Genomic DNA, 26500 nt, shown 5'->3' on the forward strand with positions numbered 1-26500 from the left:
ACACACACACACACGAAGGAAGTGAAAAATTGACATCCTCAGACCGTCATAAATCGACAATTATTTCGTATTTGTATGTAAAATGAAAATCTTGTAATATAATACAGTGAAACTTCCATACAATGGTCTTCTCTCCATATAATCCGTTAGATGGAGGTTTTGCATTTAACGGATCCTCGATATAACGGACTTTCATCTCTATATAGACCGTTAAATTAAACTTTCACTGTAGTTAGAATTGGTTTACCATTTATGTAGTATTAGAAAAGTATTAATATGTTCATAAATTGGTATTGCGTCTTATAACTACCTGGGGAGTTGTAGATAAGAGGTTGTAAGTGGTGGAGGGGTTGTACTAAGAGGTTGTAAGTGGTGGAGGGGTTGTACTAAGAGGTTGTAAGTGGTGGAGGGGTTGTACTAAGAGGTTGTAGGTGGTGGAGGGGTTGTACTAAGAGGTTGTAGGTGGTGGAGGGGTTGTACTAAGAGGTTGTAGGTGGTGGAGGGGTTGTACTAAGAGGTTGTGGGCAGGAGGGGTTGTACTAAGAGGTTGTAGGTGGTGGAGGGGAAGCTGTACTAAGAGGTTGTAAGTGCTGGAGGGGTTGTACTCAAGAGGTTGTAAGTGGTGGAGGGGTTGTACTAAGAGGTTGTAAGTGGTGGCAGAGTTGTACTAAGAGGTTGTAAGTGGTGGAGTTGTACTAAGAGGCTGTATGGTGGAGGGGTTGTACTAAGAGGCTGTAGGTGGTGGGAGGAGTTGTATCAAGAGGTTGTGGGTGAAACGAGGAGTTGTACTAAGAGGTTGTAAGTGGTGGAGGAGTTGTAACAAGAGGTTGTAAGTGGTGGAGGAGTTGTACTAAGAGGTTGTAAGTGGTGGAGGGGTTGTACTAAGAGGTTGTAAGCGGTGGAGGGTTGTACTAAGAGGTTATAAGTGGCGGAGGGGGTTGTACTTCAAGAGGTTGTAAGTGGTGGAGGGATTGCACTCAAGAGGTTGTAAGCGGTGGAGGGGTTGTACTAAGAGGTTATAAGTGGCGGAGGGGTTGTACTAAGAGGTTGTAAGTGGTGGAGGGGTTGTACTAAGAGGTTGTAAGTGGTGGCGGAGTTGTACTAAGAGGTTGTAAGTGGTGGAGTTGTACTAAGAGGTTGTAAGTGGTGGAGGGGTTGTACTAAGAGGTTGTAAGTGGTGGAGGAGTTGTACTAAGAGGTTGTAAGCACGGGGAAAATAGTCTTAATTTGGGACGGTTCAAGGCAGGGGAATTAAGTGTGGAGAATTGAGAAGATTAACAGAACCGGTTTATCTTTATAAAGGTTAATAAAACAATAACAGAGGTTACGTTAAACCACCTTTAGAAAATAAGTATCCCTCACTGACGAACACCATCCATTAGTCAGGTCATGAAATCCAAGCTCAGTGGTCATTAAACTTCGGCAGAAATTGACTACGTTACTTAAGTTTTTAATTTAGCGAAAATATATTAAATCCTTCTTTAGAGAAACATTTAATAGCAAATATTAAAGATTAGTTGACATATATTCGCAGTCTCTCTCCGCTGTAATGATTGGATACCTCTCGACCAATCAGCGGCTGGTAATTGGCGGGGAAATCACCAGAGCGTGTCTATATGTTAACTACACCTGATGAAGCATGTGATGAGTGTCCACTTTAAATTTTAAGTCAATCGGGCAAGCAGTTCAAGAGGTTGGTGGAAAACCTCTCAACCAATCCAAAGTCGGGGGGGAGGGGGGTGGAAATACCCAGCGAAGCGTGTCTGTGTGTTAATGAGTTGAGAGGAGCCGTGTGATGAGCCTCCACAGTAAATCTGGAGTGAGTCAGACAAGCGGATCAGAAGATAATGGTCAAAACGCACGCACTGACACACACACACACGCACACTAATTTCTATGTCCTTCAGAACCTTTGTGTGTGTGTGTGTGTGTGTGTACTGAAGAATGAGTTTCTTGACTTTGGGAAAATATAAAAGCATTGAATACCCAAGTCTGTGGTGGTAGTTGTGATAGAAAACGTAACTTTCAACACCGTAAAAGAAAATGGGATAATCTGGACAGCTATAGAAAACGTAAAAATATTCTGTAAAAAAATTAGTTAATGATTTTTTTGTATCATGAAAAATAAAGTCAATCCATATATACACCATAGAGAGGTTCAGTAAGTTATAAGGTACAACAATTTGTTCTTCTGATAATTATAATAAATATATGAACATAATGCCAACAGGACACATAACTTAGAGTGTAATGTGTAAAAAATAAAGTAATTGTCTCGAGCTTGTTCATTTAAAACAGTTACTTGTACCTTCAGTAACACAGAATTAATTACGTCTGAGACCAAAGCAAATTGTTAATTACACGTTCAATAAATTGAATAAATAATTAGCAGGTGTGGAGGAGGAGGAGAGGTCTGACTCATCTAGCCAACTCTCACCCACAGCACCTATCTCAAAATCTACGCCAGCGCGAGCAATATACAGCGTCTGGCGTACACTTCCATCTTGCAATGACATACATATACCTCAGAAACTACGTCAGTACGAGCAATCAACAGCGCTTGGCGAATATCTCAGTCCTCCCTCAGCCATAGACAAACGTTCGCCAGTATGGAGCGAGTGAGGAGGTAATCAGCTGGTAATTATGAACCTTCCTTCGAGCAACAGTAACCATCCTGCCCAGATATCATGTCTAGTATACCAACAGGATATGTCTTGAATACCAGCAGGATATCATGTCTATAATACAAGCAGGATATAATTGTTTTGATAATTTCATCATGCCTAGTCTCACAATCCTCTACTCACTCGTAAGTTGTGTCAGGTTTCTAAGCCACTCGTACCATCCTGACCACCCACCCACCCACCCACCAACCCACCCACTCACCCACCTACTTTCTCGACCCATAGCCTCCTCTACCCGGCCAGTTACCCACCCACCTTTCTTCCCGACCACCCACCCATACCTTCCCGACCACCCACCCACCCATCCACCCATTTATCGATCAGATCCCTCACCCACCTTCCTGACCACCCATCCGCTCACTCATCATCTCGTCTGCTGATCCGCTCCCACACTTTATTCATTTGACTGCCTTACCTGCTCGCCCCACCCACCCGCCCGCCCTCCCTCTGCAGGAAGGTGTGTCTGACAGTGGAGTTTTCTTATACCCGTGTGTGACCTTGACTCATACAAGGACGTGGAGGGGATATTATGACCAATTTCCCAAGTTTGGGTTCTGATTGGATCCATTTATTTTGTTTGGTGTTATTTGGACGCCAGAGAAATAATATTGTATTGAGATTTTCTTGTTCGTTGTTCGAAGTATATTGTCTATATCTGCTCTATCTATCTATTTCATAATATGCCTCACACACACACCCACACACCCACCCATACCCCCACTCCACACACCCACTCCATAACCCACTCCACATCCCCTGCTCCCACACATCCACAACACACACCCACACCTACTCCAACCCTTACCCACACACACACCACACGCACACCACCACCCACAACGTACCCCCAACCCCCCAATAACCACACCTCCCCCACACCACCCCCACAAGCTTAAACCACAGTGTGTGTTTCTTGGTAAATCCTGAATCAAATCCCTGAAGGAGGAGTGTGTGTGCACGCCAAGATCACACACGATAACACAACGCTCTCGTAGCATACAGTCTGAGATACTTGAGGTGATACGAATGACCTTAGGACCTAGTGATTTTAGGTAGTGGTTCATTAGTAAGCCCTCTCTCTCTCTCTCTCTCTCTCTCTGACAGGAATATAATCTGCCAGAACTAATGCACGCTATGGTCACAAACTGGTCACCCGGCAGTCGTGGTAGAGCCAGTGAACCATGATGCCACGCTAATCAGCTCCGCGGGATTTTAGTACCAGCCCGCTGTTGCAAGATGGAGGCAATCGTTCTTTAATTTTCATGTATATCATTTTAACAACCACACACACACACACACCTACCTACGTGCACACACACACACACACACACACACACACACACACACACACACACACACACCCCTACACACACCCACACACATACACACGCACACACCCACCTACACACACCCACACGCCTACAAGCACACACCCACAAGCACACACCCATACACACAAACCCACACTCCTACATGCACATGGTCAAAATAGAAAGATAAGAGAATGCCTTCGGTGACGCTGGCGGGAACATAGAGATATTATAAAGGTTTTTAATATACGATGTAATGTACACTGCAGCGTGTTGGTGTTGGGGAGATAATCTGGTGATATCTTGGGGCTGTGAGGGGTGGGGCTGAGCCATGGCCGCCCGCGGAGTAATCGGGAGGATCTGGCCCGGCCCCCGACCCCCGGGTAAACTGCGCGCGCACCTCCCCGCCAAAAACTACCATCACATAGTTTCGGGGATTAGAATGGTGTACATAGAGAGAATTGATTGCCTGGGCGTTGTCGTGGTCGGCGTGTGATGCAGATTAGTTACGATGTTTAGATTCTCGTGTGAAAGATTAATGGAAGCCAAGTAGTATTAATGTAGTATATTTTAAGGGGTTAGTTAGAGGGGCTCAAATTTGGCACGATACTGTTTTGGGAGTCTGTGTTTGTAGGTGTGAGTCCATCGCCTCCAAAATATAGTGTTAAGCCAACTTTTGAGTCTGAAAGGCGACCGCTAAATAGTTTTGGTATGGCACTGATTTCTGGGTCCATAGAGGCACTGATAACGTCTCGTGTAAACAGGAAACACACACACACACACACACATAAACACCACACACACACACACACACACTACAGAAACAGAATCGTGGTAGATTTCTATATAATCCTGAACTAGCCTCCGTAAATAGATGTTCTTGAACCACTAAGTATTTTTATAGATCCAAATGTAAAAAAAAAAAAAATCGTGTAGATATTGTGTTTGTTTTTCTATGTTTATATTCCATAGAGCCAACAGTAAGAGTGTCGATGATGGCAACAGACAAAACACGATCGAAAAGCACACGACTCCAGCCGCCTCAATAACTGATTTACAATGATCGTCTCCCAATTAAATTCCAAAGCGAAATTAACACAACAATGAGATATGTGATTGGCAAAAAATATTATGAAGTTATTTTTAACGTCGAAACGTGATTTATGGGCGTTTCATCTTTATTCTCTTGCAGCAGACTCTTGGCCTGGGTGGTGTGCGCTCAGGGGTCAGACCAGGGAATATGAGGTATACAAATGATGCCATCGATTATTAACACCCATTAAGCTCCGGGAACCTTAAGTTCACCTGTAGTAATAAGACACCAGGGAGGAGGAGGAGGAGGAGGAGGCAGTCTTCATGAGGGGTCTGGGGTGGGGAGGTTATGGCTTATTGGGGGCAGAGGAATACTCTTAAACTCTCTCTACACGCACAGTACACCCGGCTACACCTGTTGTACTATAGACAGTACTCTTATTTATCATTGGTATGTTATGTTGATTGTGTGACGTTTACTATTGATGATCTTTTGTATATTACAGTTGATTACAGCATCATGAGAGAGAGAGAGGTAGAAATGAGGGTTTTTTTCACATGCATACAATTAAATTATACTCGTGTACTATACCAAGTGAGTATTATTGTTGTTGTGTAAATAATTAATATACTTTAATAATTCACTGTTCACGTAAGACATACAGGAGAGTGAGTGTTTCCATGTCTTGGTGGGGTAAGCGCAAACAGCAGACTGAACCAACATGGTGACGTCAGTGTGGACAAGGAGTAGAGTAGAGTGAGCTTCGGTGAGCCTCGGTGACCGGACTTGGCTGACTGACTGACTAGATGGCTGGCTGACTGGTTGGTATGAGTCACCCTACACACAGATTTACTATTATAGTATTTTGCACATTCATTCCCCCTTGAGTGACCGACGCCCTTCAAGATAGCATCAACGTGTGGTGGCGGCGGCGGCCATCTTATCTCCCCAGTAGCCGGGCAGGGGTCCACGTTCACAAAGGTTCGTACGATAACTAGACCTTGTGAGTGATGGTGTATGAGTGTTCACCTTAACCTAGCCCTACAAAATATAAGAAATTAGACCCAAAATACAGTCAAAATTATGCTAAGACTCCACCTTTATCTAGATTCAATTGACTTACCAAGAAATAAGATTGACTTGGTCCCCAAACTGGTGCTAAGTGTAGTATCAAGGAGTGTAAATTTGATGTTAGTCTTTGGGTGGAGGGGGGGGGATGCTTAAGTCAATCAGATAAGTGTCTTAATTCGTCTTCATTTACGAGAAGTATTTATTTACCCATCACTAGGTACCAACCAGGGTGTACACTGTGACAGTAAGGTGTACACAATACCAGCCTGCGTGTACACTGACAGCCAAGGTGTACACTATACCAGCCAGGGTGTACATTATTATACCAACCTGCGTGTACACTGATTACAACTTGCTAGGTAGTCAGTCCTTGCAGGTGAGTCTGGCAGCTTAAGTTAGTGGAAAAGAAAAGCTTCATTATTACATAACCATAAACTCTGTGCCCGGTTGTTACAAAATACTCAAACAAGAACCTAAATGGTCTACAGTATTTTTTCTTTAATAATTACTTAACACACAACTCACGTGTTTAGACAGATTACAGGAAATTTAATGTTATATGTTACTCATTGGTTAAGACACATAAGAGAATTGTAATTGCATAAAGTATACTGTCACTACCAGCACACATTACTCAGTCGGTCTAATCCACAACAGGAGAAATGAATATAAAGTATACAGTAATTTATATTCCCTAAGTCAATAACACAAACACAAGTCCAGTAACTTGATGACTTACAGCGGGGACTACAGGAGATTCCGCCCTCCACCTTACTGTACCAGAGTTGGAGGGTGGTGAGGTAGCTAAAAGATTATTAATATTATGGTTATTGTTGAGAATCACGTGAAAATTAGGCATCCCTCATGTAACGTAACCTAACTTAACCTAACCTAACGTAACCTGACTTAACCTAACTGAAGGTGAAAATTTGGCCCCTAGTTTATTTCACCTGATGATTAAACACCCTAACCTACCGCCCTCGGGTAACGTTGGGTGAGTGAGCGAGTTAATGTGATTGCGAGTGATTTGATGAGTTAGTGAGTTGTTGAGGTAGTGAAAAGGGGGATGAGTGAGTGAGTGAGAGTGAGTACATGTGTCATTCTTGAGAGTTATAGAATTCATGAGGCGTTGTGTAGGAAGCTATCGTGTGTGTGTGTGTGTGTGTGTGTGTGCGTGTGTGTGTGTGTGTGTGTGCACGCTATTAATACAGGTGGTTAGGGCAGGTGCTAATCTCCTGATTCTTAACTTGAGGCAAATAATGGGTTAGTCCACTCCCTTGGCAGGATGTTAGTTCAGCGAAGGGTTGTCCTACCACCCACGGACCTACCCACGGACCTACTCAGTTTAGTGTGTGTGTGTGTGTGTGTGTGTGGCGGCATACCACATGAAGCACTGACAAAGGCATGGCTCGAGTGGCGTCGTATAATAGTACAGGAATTCACTCGTATTAGATTCCTACATTACATTTCTTGTTAGGGGTCTCTATTGTAGTAACCTTTGGCGAGGGGATTGTGTGTCAGCAGAGGGACGCCGCCACACACACCTGCAGATAAATACTGGTCTAATCTGTGGCACATTATATATAGGATACATGAAGAGGGTGGCAGCGCCTTTCTCTCTCTCACGTCTGCCTGTTGGTGTGGTCCCTCCCGCTACTGTGGTGAAGGAGGGGAGGGACCACGTAGCATACATCAAGAGGAGGTAAGACGTATACAAGGGTGCGGTGAGGTGGTGTTCGGGCGACCAGGGAGAAGGGGAAGGGAAGGAGGGAGAGGCGAGGAGGGAAAACTAAGTCTGTTGTGTGTCTTGGAGTTTGACCAGAGATGCTGGGAGGTGTGTGTGTGTGTGTGTGTGGTGGGCGGGGGTGTTCAGTGGCAGAGATACGGGTAAGAGTTAGAGGAGATGGTGAGAGTCATTATAGTGAGGGTAGAGGCACAGCATCTACTTCGTCACCAGTACGCACAGACAGACAATGAGAAAAATATTATGCCCCGTAATAGGTTAGACAGTGATGATTTCTGTCACCAAATGCCCTGACAGTTGTTCGTGGAGGAATAGGAAACTAACCACACAATTTTGGAAGGACAGCAAAATGTGGGTCACGTGGGACGATGTAATGAGATTTTTTTTTATTTTTGGGGTGAAAATTTTAAGCTACATATGACATGTTTTATATAATTTTGGTTCATAAAATTAGATCTTTTTTCCTGTTTTAAAGACAAAATTACCATATACTTTATTTTGTTCATCTTTACGTTGATATTTATTACACATTACCATGATATATTGACTTTATTCTGCATCATTACTGGAAAAGATTACGTCAGTGTTAGATACGACGTCACCAGCGGGACACTTTAGACCCAGGCCAACTTTCACCCACCACGTCCTCTGGCGGTGAGTTAAGAGGCGCCCCTGTGCTTGACTGAGAGGAAATGCCAGGTTTTGCCTCTGTCTGACCCAATTCATACATACATACACACATACATACATACATACACTCTCTCTCTCTCTCTCTCTCTCTCTCTCTCTCTCTCTCTAGAAATATCACGTTAATTTGGCGCCATCACCAATCCCCGACACACTTATCATTACTTATAACTACTTATCATCTGTCTGGTCTTATTGTAGTAGTTTTTCTTGTTTACTTTCTTACTTTTCTTTATTATTACTTTCTTGCATTCTTTATTACTTTATTTATTTATTTATTATTGGTTATCTTGCTTTTTTATTACTTTTGATTCTTTTGTTTCTTACTTTCTCTATTTTCTCACTTTATTACTTTTCTCACTTTATTACTTTCTTGAATTCTTTTTCTTACTTTTGTTATTTTCTTCACTATTTTCTTGTTTTCCTTTTTTATTACTTTTTATTTGTTATTTGCTTTATTACTTTTCTTTATATATTTGTCTATCCACAACTTTTTATCTTTATTTGAACGTGAAGGAAGACTATTTTAAGTGCCTTTAAATGTCTATGTTATTCAGCATTATTTACTGTATTTTTAATTTTTACGTTATATTTGACATTATTTACAGTATTTTATTGGTGTATTTTTATTTTTTTATATAAACTAATCAACTAACGTTCATTTTTTCTATTATTTATGTCCCTAAAAAAAAAATAATAATTTCTCTATGCTGAAAATAATACTGATATTTCGTGGTATAATTTATGTTGTGGGGAAGACGCGACAATACACCCTCTTGATTGTCTCCCGTGGGTCTGCAGGGCGGGTATTCCAAGAGACAAGTTCGCTTTATTTTTCCCAGTAACGGAAGATATGAGGGTGTTATCTGCCTCACTGATTCACTCAAGCCACCACACAGCTTTGAGATTATGTACCGAGAAGATGTATCGTTTTTTTATGGCTAGTTAGGTGGATAAACTAACTTTGGGATGTTTTGAGAATGTTTAGGAATTTCCCTCGCAGTAGGCGGCTCTTTAAAGCTTTGGTTCAGAAACTGGGGTCCACAAGGATAGCAGTTATAGAGTGTTGTGTGAGATGTGATAAAATAACCTCATAGGTCACGTAACAGTTAGTTCTGCTTGGTTCGTGGCGCCAACTGTAAGTAACTAACACTATGATCTGTGGGGGCAAAGTCCTCGGTGATTCCTGTTTATATTCACTTGTATCAGATCATATCAGACACAACAATACGGGCTATGTCGTGTTATGTATAGAACTAACGTATTTAAACTATGCACTCAATCAACGTTTGCGAGACGGATAGAAATTATACCAAACACTATGAAATGAGAATCGCCCATAAAATCGAGGTGTCGTGACCGTACTCGTGGGGGAGATTCAGCTACAAATGACACTTTCCTCTTATGTGTTGCTAACTTATTACTACTTCCCAGAAACTTGTTGGCTTTTATTAGGGAGTAGAGGCAATAATTTTTACCATATCACCATAAGTTTATGACTAACCCAGCAGTACTGAGGATCCTGCTCATTATTGTTACTACTACAGCTATTTATTTTTTTATTTTTATTTGTAAGTTAAAGGTTTATGGTTATTTTTTTTTTCGCAGGAGGAAATGTCAATAAGGGTTTAAATCTTGACTAATTATGTTACTTAGGTTTGAGTACAATATTTTTACTTCAACTAAAAAGGTGATGAATGGATAATTTTTACATGTTTACACACACACATACACACCAAAATTGGGCCACTAACAACCACGTCATCATCAACCATAACAAGACCATGTTTAAGCACATTAACCTCTTATTTGACCTTGTTCCCTCTCCCTCCATTACTTTGGGCCCCAACACACTCCAGGTTGTAAACTCCACCAAGCTCCTCGGCGTCGCCATAGATAACACATCATTGAAGTTGTCAAATCCTCCAGTTTTCGTCTCCACCTCTTCCGCCGACTAAAGTCCCTCGGAGTTCCTGCACCCGAGCTCCTCAGTGTTTCCTCAACATTCATACTTCCCAAGCTCACCTATGCCGCCCCTGCCTGGTCTTCCTCCCTAAATGCCACACAACGTAAACACCTAGAAAAATTGCAAAAGAGAGCATGCAAGATTATTCTCTCCCCTTCCTACTCCACATATCGAGAAGCGCTCAACACACTGACCCTCTCGGCTCTCAGACAATCACCACGACCTCATCTGCAGATCTGGTGAGAAGTTTCTGCACAATCCTCGACACAGGCTCCTACTACCACCCGAGATCCCTCATCCGCGAATTGCTGTTCGACACCACAACCGCATCCAGCCCATACGAGCTCGTACTGATAGCTATAAGAACAGCCCAGTCCCAACCATTGTAAAAATTATCAACAACTCTTAGTCAACCAGTGTGTTCACTCCCAGCCAATCTTAACTTTTTGCACTGTCACTATGTTGAGATGCCCTGTAGTATGACCTTCTTCCCACCTAGTCATTATATATCATATTTGTATCACTTATGTTACTTGTATATTATTTGTCAATCAAGAGACCCATTCCCCAATTATGTAACTGTATATTTTCAGCCTTCTGACTGCTATGCGCTTTCAAAAAACCGTTTATTATTATTATTACACACACACACACGTAAGAAATCTGTTTTAACTGCCTGGCATAATCAATCAATATTTTGAAAAGAGATTTGTGTGGTTGTATTTGTGAAGAAGGCTTGTGTAATGAAATTTAAAATAATTAAATCTGTAAAAAAAAGTTAAGAAATTTATTCTAGTAAAATAAAGGATTATTTATCTATATTTCCCCCCAAAGACGTGTGTTATTTGTGAAAAAAACACTCGTGTAATAGTATTTGTAAACAGTGTAATTATGTGTGTAAATGGGCTTGTGTAAGTATACAGTATTTGCTAGAAAGGAGCTTCCATGTGTTTCAATGTGAAGGTGATTTATTTTTAGTTTAACAAATTTATTGACAAAGCTTGGAGTACAGTTTGCTTATTCTGAGTAATTCAGTCAGGTCTTGACACTGAGGGTGGTATCACTTCTCACTGCCACGCAGGACAGAGGTTCATACACAAAGAAATACATCATATTCATTAACAGTATAGAGAGAGAGAGAGAGAGAGAGAGAGAGAGATCAGAAAAGATGTAAACTAACCCACTTGGTGTTATTGTGACGTCAGCAGCAGCACTCGGCCCATATCTCTACTGGCGCTGTGTCTTGAGTGCTCGTGATCACGTTGATACATGCGTGCTGTCCATTAAGACCTGTTAGCCTTTAATGGGTCGCTGCCCTTTGCTTCTATGTAGCTACTGGCGACGGTGAAGCGACCCTGACGTGCGTGTAGGGTTGACAACAGCCCCCTGTACAAAGCCCCTCAGTTAAAGTGCAAAGTAGACTAAGTTATGTTAGGGTAGGTATTACAGTCTTATGGTACAATAAATGTAATATATTACATGCCAGAGAAGTATTTGTAAAATGTAAATAATAAAGGTAATGTTGGAGGAGATGGCGAACACCAGAAGCTATTGTTCGATTTTACAAAAAGATACACTGACTCCTCAACAAAGTTGCTTTCATTGGTTTCCTTGGCACCAGATATCAAAATAATTACTTTCTCTTTGATATGGCGGAGGGTCCGCAGCGAGAAAGTTAGGTTAGGTTAGGTAGGTTTCTTTGGTTGGTTAGGTCAGGTTTTTTTAGGTTCTAGTAATTGTCGCCTCTTAAAATATTTAGTATAACAAGAACGTGTGGAAAAAGTGAACGAAATTGAACAACGCCTTCTGGTGTTAAGCATTCTCCTCCAGGATTACCATAATAAAGTATAAAATTAATTATATAATTTTTTTTATTTGCCCTGGGGCGGGGGGGCTTTTGTCCTAGAGAGCTTTTGTCCTTGGGGAGCTTTTGCCCTACACTGGTTTTAGTTTAGAATCTCCCTGTGTAAGCGTCTGTTGTTATGTGAAAGTTCATTTTTAAGCGAGTACGTGATAGAGTAGGACCTGTGGAGTGCGTCCTGTGAGTACTGGGGAGGGGGGGGGGGAGCTGTTGTGCGTTACTGTTGTTTAGCGAGCTTAATATAGTACATGTTAAAGAGAGTACTTGTAGAGCGAGCATATACTAAATTAAGGGGTTAAGCGAGGAATTCAGTAAGTTGAAGAGTAATTCACATAGCTAGAGGGAGACTGAGTGACCGGGTACAGTACTGGGAAAACCTTTGGACCGTCTCGGCGCCTCTCTCGACCCAGATCCTTAGAGTCTTACGTTAATGTTATTCGCCATAAGTGATGACGTGAGAGGCCTTCTGACAAGCTCCCTTAAACAACGACACAAAAGATGGCTGTCTACTGTATATAGTCGTCGAAAATACTCTCGAGATTCTAGATAACTTGATGTGAAGAATTAAACCTATGAACCTACTGCAGTCCAGGATTCCCGCTTTCTCACCACTGACAGTTCTACCTATTGTTAAGTGTTTAAAGACCATCGTTGTTGAAGCTTAGTAATAACACTATAACAACAACAACGCCTTCTGTCATCTGTAGGAAACCACCATCTTGGTATGTGACGTCACCCCTAGCTGTATTGTACAACATGTCTATTTTTACTCATTAATCATACATCCTTGACGCTTATGTTTCGTATTACGGCGTAGATCTCGGGAGTTTTTCATCTTCAGTTCCTTGTTGTAGCTCATATGACAAACACTCTTATATTACTGTGTGTGTGTGTGTGTGTGTGTGCAGAAGTTAATTCTTTAAATAAAAATAGGCTGGCATGTTTGTCATTACGTCAGCCTCGTTAAACAAATTGTTTAATCAGTCAGATAAATCTTATCTTGTGGATAAACATGACGTGTTGGTATAAATTATATGGTGGTAAAAGTTTACTTTGAATAATTTACTCGGTTACTTTCAATATTCGTGTAGTCGAAATAAGAATGTACTGATAGAGAAAATTCTAAAGGCCATTGAGAGCGAGTAATGATAACCACGTGTTATGGTAACTGCTGGCTTACATCCCACTTGCACGATCGTCTGTTTTATGCCATTTATCCTAACCTAACCTGATCAGGTAACTAAAAAGGATAAAAATCGCATAAAACAGACGATCGTCCAAGTGGGATGACGCCAACTGGTGGTCATGGTGCAGAGATCATGCTAAGGGAGTTCACATCCTTGTGGTTGTGTCCTATACAACATAATGTGTATATTATTTCACTAATATATCTTTAATATGATTTGTACAGCAGAGAAGAGGAGGAGATTCACTTGTGGATCAGCAACAAGTGAGAGACGACGAGATAAGATGTGTGAGAACCCTGGCTACTGGCGGACCCCGCACAATGCCTCTCTGTGGCCAGGAGAGTTACGTGTCTTCATTCTCTTTAATATATATATATATATATATATATATATATATATATATATATATATATATATATATATATATATATATATATATATATATATATATAATGTGTGTATGTGTGTATACCTGAAAATTGTTACGTTCAGAATTATCGCAGAAACAACATAAAGCGTGTATGATCCTTGTCGTAGACCTTGTAAGGTTTCATAATAATGTATTGTACTGGTCATTCTTGCCAATAAAAACTGTCTTACAATTTATTATGAATAATACATACTATACAGTATATAGTATGTATGTGAAGAAAAACAAATATATTATTAATACATGTTACTAGTGTGTATGTACGTATAATGTGGACGAGACTTTAACTAAATACAGTACATTATTTCACTGTTACAGGTGTGTACAGTTCATAGGTGTACCATTCAAGTGCACATGTTCCTGGCAAGGCTGTAAAATGCACATGTTAGCTGTAGTGTTGTGTGAAGCTGTAATTCCGTGTGAGGTTCAGTACTGCAGGTCGTCTGTGAGAACACACTGTAGTGCTCCTGACGATGATCACCTCCCGACCACCACCTGCTGTGTCCTCACCTGACCTACCTGCATCTCCCCTGACCTACCTGCATCTCACCTGACCTACCTGGCCCTCACCTGACCTACCTGGCCCTCACCTGACCTACCTAGCCCTCACCTGACCTACCTGCATCTCCCCTGACCTACCTGCATCTCACCTGACCTACCTGGCCCTCACCTGACCTACCTGGCCCTCACCTGACCTACCTAGCCCTCACCGGGCTCTCACCTGACCTACCTGGCCATCATCATTTATTGTCTCAGCATCACCTGGCGTCTCTCTCCACCTCACAAACCCAGGCAGGAGAAAGGAATCCCAAAGGGACGCTCCTCCGCCTTGTGTCTGCCGTGACCACATCAGGGACGTCAACCAGTGGTCACATAAGGAGTTGAAACATACATCAGGCGTAATAAAGAGTGTGGATAAAACATCATTAGCAGCGCTTGTAACCACACCGGACTCCCTACTTCTGACCCTGGCCTCCTGCACCCCGGTGAGGCGTGTGTCTTGTGATTACCAGAACAGGGTGTTAAGAGCTGTTGTTGCTGCGGACCATACTATTACTAGGAGCTGCTGGGAACCACAACATTACTAGGAGCTGCTGGAGACCACAACATTACTAGGAGATGCTGGGGACCACAACATAACTAGAAACTGCAGCTGAGGACCACGCTACCACTAGAAACTATTGCTAGGGACCACAAAATTACCAGGAATTTCTGGGGACCACAACATTACTAGGAGCTGCTGGGGACCACAACATTACTAAGAGCTGCTGGGGACTACAACATTGCTAGGAGCTACTGGGGACCACACTACCACTAATAACTGTTGCTAGGGGCCACAACATTGCCTGGGTCTTCCATCTTGACACACTTAGACCATCTAGTTGTGTGGAGACGTGGCATCACAACCCAAGACTCGTGTCGTGTTACTGAAGAGCACTGGAGGCGTCTGGTTCCAGTCTGTGCGTTAGGTACAGAATACCATAATTATTGGGTATTCTTCAGTTCACCGTCCCCTTGTAAACGTGTACTGGATGCCCCCCCCCCAAAAAAAAAAGTATTGTACCTAATCTATTTCTAAAAGATTATTATTAAAGCAACTTAATAACAGATATATTATTACCGGCATCAGGAGGATATTATATTGTAACGTAAGGTCACGTCCATGATTTTTGGTATTTATTTATAGTTTAAATCAATACATTTTAGGTTCGTTTTGACTCTAAGGTTTATGTTCTCCAAGAGAAATAGTGAGTGTGAGAGAACATAGGAACAAGTGGGTGAGTTTGGCGGGGAAGTAAACACTAAGTCGAGTGTGTAAACAGTCTCCCCTGCCAAGCTCCGATGTTGTTTTGGTTTCTTGCTGCGTTTTTCATGATTTGGAGAAGCAGAAGAAATACATTGTTATATTTATGTAATAAACATTATGTGGAGAAACATCAAAATTACACAAGAGAAGATCATTTCGGTAACTGGGACCAAGAAAGTCAATTGTTTATACTTTAAAAATCCCCCGTAAACTGGAGATGTGAGAACGCGCATGACTTCGGCTAAAATATCGAAGAATTTCGCCCAAAACTCCATTAAAATTACACTGAGACTCTCCCTTAACCAGAAAGGCTCGTTCACTTAACACCAGTTAACAGAGAAAACTAACCAACAGAATCTTGGTAACTCCGGATGGTCATTTTCACGCTGCTAGTTCTCGTCTCTTAAGTGGCGCAAGTCTGTCTGTCTGCGAATTAGGAAAGGCAGTAATGAGTAAATGTTTTTGTACTGTAAACAAACCCATTTGGAGGACAACTGTGGTGTCAGGTTTACCATACACGTGTAAATAGGGATAGTAAGTTGTGTAAACAGGCAGGGCGCGGCGCGGGCGAGGGTGCAGCAATAGGTGGCTAGTGGGAGTGAAGACGATCATTACCTGTGTCAACACGGCCCCCGCCTGGCACTACCTGGGGGGCACTGCTACTGATGCTGCCTCTCTCTCTCTCTCTCTCTCAATGTAGCCGTTAATTATGTACATTTGATAAACGTTTACTTGGATAAAAAATTAAAGAACAATAAAGTAAACACACCACACACACACACACACGAGAGAGACACTACCCAGTAAACAAACCATCACCTGGGCTCGGTACAAAGGAACAACATAAACATCGTAAAGAATGTGTCCGTATCCACACAGCCTGGGCAGTCAGTGAGCCCGGCCACCACTGCAGCTCTGGCGGGCATGGTGGCGTCTCTCGGCCCAGATTCACGTGTAGCGGCCACTAAATGTTGCCGTTTGTCAAACTAAAGTGAGCAGTTTGTTCTCAGGTTGCATCATAAAGGGCTGGAGAGGCGCAGAGAATGTTCGCTCAACTTGAACAGCGCCACCGAAAAAAGAAATGAAGCTTGAGGGCCACTTTATATGGCTTTAATAATCTATAAATATGACACAGGAGACATAAAATGTCAGAGACGGGAACTAGAGGAGTCTTTGCTTTCTCCTGACGACAGGTGATGCAGCTACTGACGGGTTCACAATATTTACTCACCCATAACAGCTGGCGTGGTCCTGTTACTGGATATGGCCGGTATCGCATGACCATATAATGTTAGGTATGCTGAGTTTATCACAGAGGAAGATGTGTGGCGTTATGGTTAATGTTGTTAGAGGGAGACTAAGTGGTGCTGTGTCTTAGTGTCGTATAACTGTATATTTAACTCTACAACAGTATTATATTTTCCCTCATGTTTCGTAAGTTTCAACAAGAGGTGATGTACATGACAGCAACAACACACACTGACGCGACTCATATCATACGTTGTCTAGCCTGCCTAGCGCGTCATAATAAACAAACTTTCTAATTCATGCATAATGGGAATCGTGTACTTGGTGTATACTTTTTAAATGTCCGTGTAATAGAGTGGAGGGGGAGCATGTACAGCGAGGGTCCCACCGACACGCAGAACTAACAGTACAATGACGTTGTGAGTCATTTAGGAAAATTTATGTGTAAACTGTTGATGTGTGTGTACTTGACTTTGCTTATGTGTGGCTGTGAAGAGGGAAGGAGAGATCCATTGGGAACTTCAGTCATAGAAACAATTGGGTAATAAGTGTGAAGTATAGCTGTTTCTACCGGTACCTTGGTTAGATAGAAAGGTAGGAAGTAGATAAGCCAGATCTAAGTACCGCCAATCATATCCTTGGATGATTTCTAAAGATGCAATCATTGGCTGGAAACTCTGAACAATACTCAGTGTTCAATTATGAGGGCTTTCCGCTCCAACCAATAATAATATATTTAATAATAACCGAGGGATATGATAGGTGGTGTTTACAACTGGCGTATCTGCGAGGATTATGTTATTAAGGAAAGCTTATGAGGCTCTTGATGCTATCTTCATGGGAGACTTGTATTAACCATAGAGGTATTAGGTACACGAGGAATGGCCCTTGAGTGTATGGTAAAGGTTACTTATAGCTTATATCACATTAATCCCGTTGATTTATTGGATATTTAATTATTAAAGTTGTGTTCTATGTAACGATAATGTAAGCTGTAGTTTTACTAATACCAGTCAGTAATAGTGTCTAGCTTTGTGCGTTATATAGAGGGGGGGGGGCACAGTAATCACTGCTAATCCACACCTGTAGTGATTATTACTGTTAGTGCTGCCTCTGGTGGATAATAAATGACTTAAATAATCAGGATATATATGTTGTTGCGTGATATCGTCCACATAAGTCAGACGAATAGGTGGTGTTTTATTTTTTATTTATTTTTTTTATTTTTTTATTTATATGGCACTCCCCTACATCCTTGTGTAAGGTGAAGCGCAGAAGCGTTTACAGCGCCCAACAGGGAAGCATGCCTTTATGCTTGCCTTTATGTCTCATGAGTTAAGGGCGTAGAAGTGGTGTTAAGTGTGATGGTCAGGTCAGGTCAGGTCCTAACCACCCTGGCCCAAACCAAACGCCCATAGCCCAAACGTCCTTGTAATACCTATTTTTTATTCCTGCTAATATTGTACCGCCAAAACCATTATATTTAAAAAAAAAGCTCAGGCTCTCAACTGGCTCAGCCATGTTAATATTATTATCGAGTCTATCTGTTTTATCTGGCTAAATAAACTGTTTCAGTGTCAATATCCTACAATTGAGCCGTGGGACACAAGAGGTGGCCCGCGACTCACCACAACAGCGGGGAAGCTCAACCTGAGAAAAAAATCCCAGCTTGTATGATAATGTGTTTGGCCACCGCTTGATGTGTTGGTCTTGTGTTTAAGTAACGTGCTGAAATTAATAAACAAGGCATGAGAGAGAGAGAGAGAGAGAGAGATTTGAAGGTATATTTATAAGTATTTGGTATTTCTTGTTTTTGTATTAATATGATGGATTTTATTAACTGATGGTGTAATTCTCCTTTTCCAGGGACCTGCGGTTCAACAAGATCAGGAGTATTCCTCCCAACCACTTCAAGGACCTCAAGCACCTCCACACGCTGTAAGTACTCCACACTCCCTCCCTTTTTACCAGTAGAAACGCCGGTCTGGTGCACGCGGCCGCACCACTACACCAAAGTTGGAACCCTGTGGCTCATTCAGTCTTGTCGATCACATGTTGGCGACGAACTGTATACGCTAGTGTGGCCGCACCATTTTCACAAACGTCTCGGGTAAGCACGGAGTAATTATAAGAAGGATGATAGTTTTATGTTGTGTGGCTAGAACAGTGATAGATGACAGTTAGTACAGTGATGCGGGGAGCGTCTAGGTTGGAGAGTGTTTTGACCCGGTAGTTGTATTAAGAGAAAATGAGAATATACTGTTAAGGAAGGAACACCTGTACTGAGAGGAACTTTCGTGTAGTCCACTTGTGTGTATTTCATATTACATAGTTTGTATTGTATCGGTATTTTACCTGTGCAGTATTGAGCTTATGATTTCCTGCATAAAGTTCACTATGAAAGACTCGTCGTCATTAGGGAAAACGAAGACTTTTTGGGGGCCACACGGTTGATTGCCTTCGCTCGAGGTATTTCTGCTTCAGGTAACATTTTCGCCTCACCTTGCATGTACACTACACTACACCTTTCATTTACTTCACCAGTGGAAGAACATGATTCTGTCTTGAGAACTGTGGGGTTGTACATCCTTGACCACCGAAGGGTCAAGACGTACCTGGCGCTCCTCTCCGAGCAGCCAGGTCAACTGTTATGTTGGCCCATACCAACTCCCTCCCCTGAACCCTCCTCCCCACCGGAATATCAACAAGTTCACACCAGAAGTTACTATTTCATTTAGGAAAGAAATGGAACCAGTGTTAAACAGAGGTGAACAGTGGTGAACAGTGCTTAAGTCAGTGAGAACAACTCAACAGTAACAGTGGTACCCAAGTTGACCTTTCACACAGTGAGGTCCCAGGTACCCAGTGATAACGGCCCGACCCAACTACCAGCGATGTGTTAATCCGTCTACGATAGGAAGGCCTGGAACCACACCTCACTCATATAACACCATCTTTGAGGGAATTACTACACCACGTGAGGCCCCTCATAACACCATCTGTGAGGGAATTACTACACCACGTGAGGCCCCTCATAACACCATCTGTGAGGGAATTACTACACCACGTGAGGCCCCTCATAACACCATCTGTGAGGGAATTACTACACCACGTGAGGCCCCTCATAACACCATCTGTGAGGGAATTACTACACCACGTGAGGCCCCTCATAACACCATCTGTGAGGGAATTACTACACCACGTGAGGCCCCTCATAACACCATCTGTGAGGGAATTACTACACCACGTGAGGCCCCTCATAACACCATCTGCGAGGGAACTACTACACCACGTGAGGTCCCTCCTAACACCATCTGTGAGGGAACTACTACACCACGTGAGGTCCCTCCTAACACCATCTGGGAGGGAGTTACTACACCACGTGAGGCCCCTCATAACACCATCTGCGAGGGAATTACTTCACCACGTGAGGCCCCTCATAACACCATCTGTGAGGGAACTACTACACCACGTGAGGTCCCTCCTAACACCATCTGGGAGGGAGTTACTACACTACGTTTTTGCTGTTCAACACCTACATTAATCTGTATGTTCACTATGTTCCTTCACCTTTCTCTAATGAAGGCTTTTGTTAAACCACCAATGTATGTAATAAGTCATTTATGCCCAATGTATATTTTCAGCCTTCGGGCTGCAGAACTTTTTCAATAAACCGTTAATTATTATTATTATTATTACAGGAACACACACACACACACACACACACACACTCTCTCTCTCTCTCTCTCTCTCTCTCTCTCATCTTGGACACGTGTGGAGTGACAACAATGGTAATAAACAGGTATTTGAAACAAGTAATACAAATGGACACACACACACACACACACACACACACACACACACACACACACACATTTTTTACTGCACTGTGTAAATAATTTTGTGATAGCGGTCTCCTCCTCCTCCTCCTCCTTTTGGTGTAATTATAGGCCACCAGAGATGAACACAGCCAAGAGTGGTGAGCTGTTGAGATGATTAAGATGAACACATTCAGAGACATAGTTGTGGTTTTTTCTTGTCGTGCTGGTGGATAACGGACTAAGTTTGGCTTGTTAACATTACCTCACCATGTAACACAAGAAGTCAAGTTAAACACATTCAGTGCTCGTAAAATTTCAAGTGAATTTTTTTCTCCCCAAGTGAGGATCCATCTTGGTAATTGTTAGTGTTGCGCTTGTTAACAATACTATTATAATGAACAAAGACAGTAAGAGGTCTTAACTGTGTGTTGATCTTAACTGTGAAGCACTGTAGCTTGTTCTTGTGTCGCTCTTGTGATTTACATTATCATTCCTCGCTGAATCATTGATAGTAGAGCGGGTGGTGTGTGTCTTAGTGTGCGGTGCTGTAAAGTTGAGCGTCACACAGTGCTCGCCGGAACGTCATCTTGCAAGACAATCCTGCCACAGTTCTTATCAGTGGTAGTGTTACGCTACACGTTGTGCAGGGAGTAAAAAGCTGTCACACGACCATGTAGCCAGTAAACACCAGCATCTGTACTGTGCTTGTGTGTAGGGCACGGGGCTGACGTGTGGTAGTGGGGCACTCTGCTGGTCCTGAGGTGGGTGTTTGATTGTCCTCCAGCAAGATACATAATATATTGGAAAATATTCTCTAAAATACTGTATGTTTTGTCCCCTGACTGGTGTTTAGTGAACCAATATAATGAAGGTAGAGTACGTGGTTATTTTTGCCTTTGAGTTAAGTTCAACCAGTCAGGTGCGTTCTTACATCTTCTGTGGAATATTCACTGTACGATTTTCTTTTTTTTAGAATTTGGACACCACCATCTTGGGCCAGTATGTATCGTCTTCCTTGCTGACCAGATTAATCTCTTCGTCAGGGAGGGAGGGAGGGAGAGGGGAGGGGGAGGGCAGTAGCTTGTTTAATCCCCGCCATTTTTCATGATGAACTTGTCCTTCATGGGTCCAGTGTTAGTACGGGAGGAAACCGGAGTACCCGAAAAAAAGAAAAAAACCTGCCATGTTTGCTTGGGTCACACTGGATAACACCCTTCTCACGTCCGACCTGGGTATCGAATCCGGGACGCCAGGGGTGAGAAACAAAGCTCGTTACCACTTTACCACCAACTGTATGCTCACCTCAAGCCTTTAACAACACAACCAATATAATAGTCTAAGTGCACAGATCGTACGTGTGTGAAGGGGAGGTGGTGTGATTTTGAATTAACTGCAATAAGAAGAACTATATGCTAAGAATAACTTGAATGTCCTGTGTGTGTGTGTGTGGACATTTGTACTTGTTGTCTTAAGCCTCTCGTCTCTGTCCACACTCGTCTTGCGCCACTTTACCCTCTCCTCTTGAAGGTTTCTTTACCCCTTGATCCACCCCAGACGACAGTGGGAGGGAAGTAAAGACACTAAAGAGATAGGTTAATGATACACATCACTCAGTGTCGTAAGTTCCATGCCGAAGTAAATACGTAAGTGAGAGTTCTTCAGTTTTAGTGGGGAGAGGAGGAAGGCTTAGGGGGAGGAGGGCATTGAGATAGGGGGGAGAAAGCTGGGGTGTGGAGGGCAGGAGTAGGGGGCGGGGGGGGGGGCTTGGGGAGGATGGAGTTCTCTGGTGACGGGACTGGGCCAGCTGACCGCTCTTGTACCTGACGACAACGCCTGACTGATGGCCGACTCATCCCCTGAACCCACAGTCACGACCAGTGGTGGAGCCCCTGTGTAACCCCCCCCCCGCCCCCCACACACCCACCACCGGTGTTGGGGAAGCTGAGTTTGTGTGGTACTAGTGGTTGAGGGTGTGACTGTGGTGGTGGTGGCGGCGGCGATGTGTGTGTGCATGCGTGCGCGCGTAACGGTGGCAGTGATGGAGTGTGTGTGTGTGTGGTGATGGAAGGTGTTGAGGGTGTGTTATGGTGGTGATGGAGAGAGAGAGTGTGTGTGGTGGGGAGGGAGGATGTGAGACAGAGAGGGACCAGCTTATCTGTCCCCACGATAAAGAGGAAGAAGACTGGTTCAGTGAATCGTATGTGAGACTTTGAGAAGCTTTGTTCTCACTGTTCTCTGTTTAACTTCTCTATTTATTGTTCAACTGTTCAATTGTTCACTAATCTCTGTTCAACTGGTCACTGTTTATTGTTCATCATTGTTCAACACGGCGAGTGACCAGTACCACCACCCATCTCCAGTACCTAAGCCCGACAATGTGAATATTTGAGTCTAAAGCTTTAAATAACAGTCCCAGATCATGAATCATAGTCCCAGGTCATGAATCATAGTCCCAGGTCATGAATCATAGTCCCAGATCATGAATCATAGTCCCAGGTCATGAATCATAGTCCCAGGTCATGAATCATAGTCCCAGGTCATGAATCATAGTTCGAGGTCATGAATCATAGTCCCAGATCATGAATCATAGTCCCAGATCATGAATCATAGTCCCAGGACATGAATCATAGTTCGAGGTCATGAATCATAGTCCCAGGTCATGAATCATAGTCCCAGATCATGAATCATAGTCTCAGGTCATGAATCATAGTCCCAGATCATGAATCATAGTCCCAGGTCATGAATCCTAGTCCCAGGTCATGAATCATAGTCCCAGATCATGAATCATAGTCCCAGGTCATGAATCATAGTTCGAGGTCATGAATCATAGTCCCAGATCATGAATCATAGTCCCAGATCATGAATCATAGTCCCAGATCGAATCATAGTTCCAGGTCATGAATCCTAGTCCCAGGTCATGAATCATAGTTCCAGGTCATGAATCCTAGTCCCAGGTCATGAATCCTAGTCCCAGGTCATGAATCATAGTCCCAGGTCATGAATCATAGTCCCAGGCTGAACTGGCGTCCCAGGTCATGAATCATAGTCCCAGATCATGAATCATAGTCCCAGGTCATGAATCATAGTCCCAGATCATGAATCCTAGTCCCAGGTCATGAATCATAGTCCAAGATCATGAATCATAGTCCCAGATCATGAATCATAGTCCCAGGTCATGAATCATAGTCCCAGGTCATGAATCATAGTCCCAGATCATGAATCATAGTCCCAGATCATGAATCAGAGTCCCAGGTCATGCATCATAGTCCCAGGTCATGAATCATAGTCCCAGGTCATGAATCATAGTCCCAGATCATGAATCATAGTCCCAGGTCATGAATCATAGTCCATAGTCCCAGGTCATGAATCATAGTCCCAGGTCATGAATCATAGTCCCAGATCATGAATCATAGTCCCAGATCATGAATCATAGTCCCAGGTCATGAATCATAGTCCCAGATCATGAATCATGTCCCAGGTCATGAATCATAGTCCCAGGTCATGAATCCTAGTCCCAGATCATGAATCATAGTCCCAGATCATGAATCATAGTCCCAGATCATGAATCACAGTCCCAGATCATGAATCATAGTCCCAGGTCATGAATCATAGTCCCAGATCATGAATCATAGTCCAGATCATGAATCATAGCCCCAGGTCATGAATCATAGTCCCAGGTCACGTCCCAGGTCATGAATCGTAGTTCCAGGTCATGAATCGTAGTTCCAGGTCATGAATCATAGTCCCAGATCATGAATCCTAGTCCCAGATCATGAATCATAGTCCCAGGTCATGAATCATAGTCCCAGATCATGAATCCTAGTCCCAGGTCATGAATCCTAGTCCCAGATCATGAATCATAGTCCCAGGTCATGAATCATAGTCCCAGATCATGAATCATAGTCCCAGGTCATGAATCATAGTCCCAGGTCATGAATCATAGTCCCAGATCATGAATCATAGTCCCAGATCATGAATCATAGTTCCAGGTCATGAATCATAGTTTCCGGTCATGAATCATAGTCCTAAGTCATGAATCATAGTCCCAGGACATGAATCATAGTCCCAGGTCATGAATCATAGTTCCAGGTCATGAATCGTAGTTACAGGTCATGCATCGTAGTTGCAGGTCATGAATCGTAGTTCCAGGTCATGAATCATAGTTTCCGGTCATGAATCATAGTTCCAGGTCATGAATCATAGTTTCAGGTCATGAATCATAGTTACAGGTCATGAATCACAGTTTCAGGTCATGAACCACAGAGCCCAGATCATAAATCACAGAGCCTCCAGTTCATGAATCCTAGTCCCAGGTCATGAACTATAGTCCCGGGACATGAATCTAGGTTCCAGGTCATGAATCGTAGTTACAGGTCATGCATCGTAGTTGCAGGTCATGAATCATAGTTCCAGGTCATGAATCAGTTTCGGTCATGAATCATAGTTCCAGGTCATGAATCATAGTTTCATCATGAATCATAGTTACAGGTCATGAATCACAGTTTCAGGTCATGAACCACAGAGCCCAGATCATAAATCACAGAGCCTCCAGTTCATGAATCACAGAGCCTCTGAGCATGAATCACAGGGCCCCAGAGCATGATATCACTTCACCACATAGATAACACACATAAACATGATACCGTCCTGACATGTTCATTTTACGCAAATTGGGGGTCAGGGGTCAGGCTGGGCACACTCACGCTCTGGGTAGTGATGTATACACCTTAACTGTATATTAGAGGCGGCGAGTGGTGGTGCATATCATCACGTGTGTTCTGTGTGGGGTAATAGTGGTGTTGACGTGTACTTTATATATAAACTATACCGTATATTATAACTTGGTATATGTGTACATTCACCTAAAAGATATTATGGAACTTGTATTATAGCTTACGGTTATTATATGTTAAGCTTTGATTGAATCTAATGTACAGACAATAATAGAAATTCGTCATTTAGTTCTTAGGAATATGTTTATATTTATTGAGAAATAATACGTATAATTGTTTTTTTTTTCTTGATATGAATATATTTATATAATGGAAAAGTATAGAGGATACACAAGTTATTCAGGAGTAGTATACAACAGATAACTCGGTAGTGAACACTGGCGCCTCGTAAACATAGGCTCAAGAAACAAGCAACAACTCAGCTTTCCTGTGAGTGTCGGGGAGCGTGAGGGTTCCCACGTCTGCCCTGCCCCAGCTGCCTCCACCAGCCCTCGTGTAGGCGTCCACTCTGTCTCACACTCACCGCGACTCTGGTATTTGACCTAGTGTGACACTATGCAGGGGCGTCATTATAACTTTACCATTAGCCTCTGTTTCCTGTAGCACGGTGGACATAATTATAACTGTGGCTGGCACTCTTCCTTGCTTAATACGTCAATAAAGGACATGATTGTGGCACTGTTTTCTTGGCACCGATATTTCGCTGAGATGGCTTGGCACTGAAAGTCTGGATGTGCGGAAATAGGACCTTACAGCCTTGTTCATGGCAATATAGTGTGCAGTAAATAGTTGTGACTGTTCTTAACTGTGTGGACCTAACACGATTGACTTGGTATTTGCATGTCTTGGTATGCGTGTGTCGTTACAAGCGTGACACTTGGCATGGCTGTGTAGGCGTGACACTTGCATGCCTGCGTA

General features: G+C 42.8%; 1 protein-coding gene across 1 annotated transcript in view; it reads left to right on the forward strand.

Annotated features, from left to right (window-relative positions):
- LOC121863411 (peroxidasin-like) overlaps positions 1-26500 on the forward strand; it is a 180262-nt gene that overhangs the window by 41979 nt on the left and 111783 nt on the right. The window contains exon 2 of the mRNA XM_042362044.1: positions 18895-18966. Within this exon, the coding sequence (XP_042217978.1) occupies positions 18895-18966 (72 nt within the window). The remainder of the gene's footprint in view (positions 1-18894; positions 18967-26500) is intronic.

This window comes from Homarus americanus, unplaced genomic scaffold (genome assembly GCF_018991925.1).
Source record: "Homarus americanus isolate GMGI-L3 unplaced genomic scaffold, GMGI_Hamer_2.0 scaffold40248, whole genome shotgun sequence".
NCBI classification, from domain to species: Eukaryota; Metazoa; Arthropoda; class Malacostraca; order Decapoda; family Nephropidae; genus Homarus; species Homarus americanus.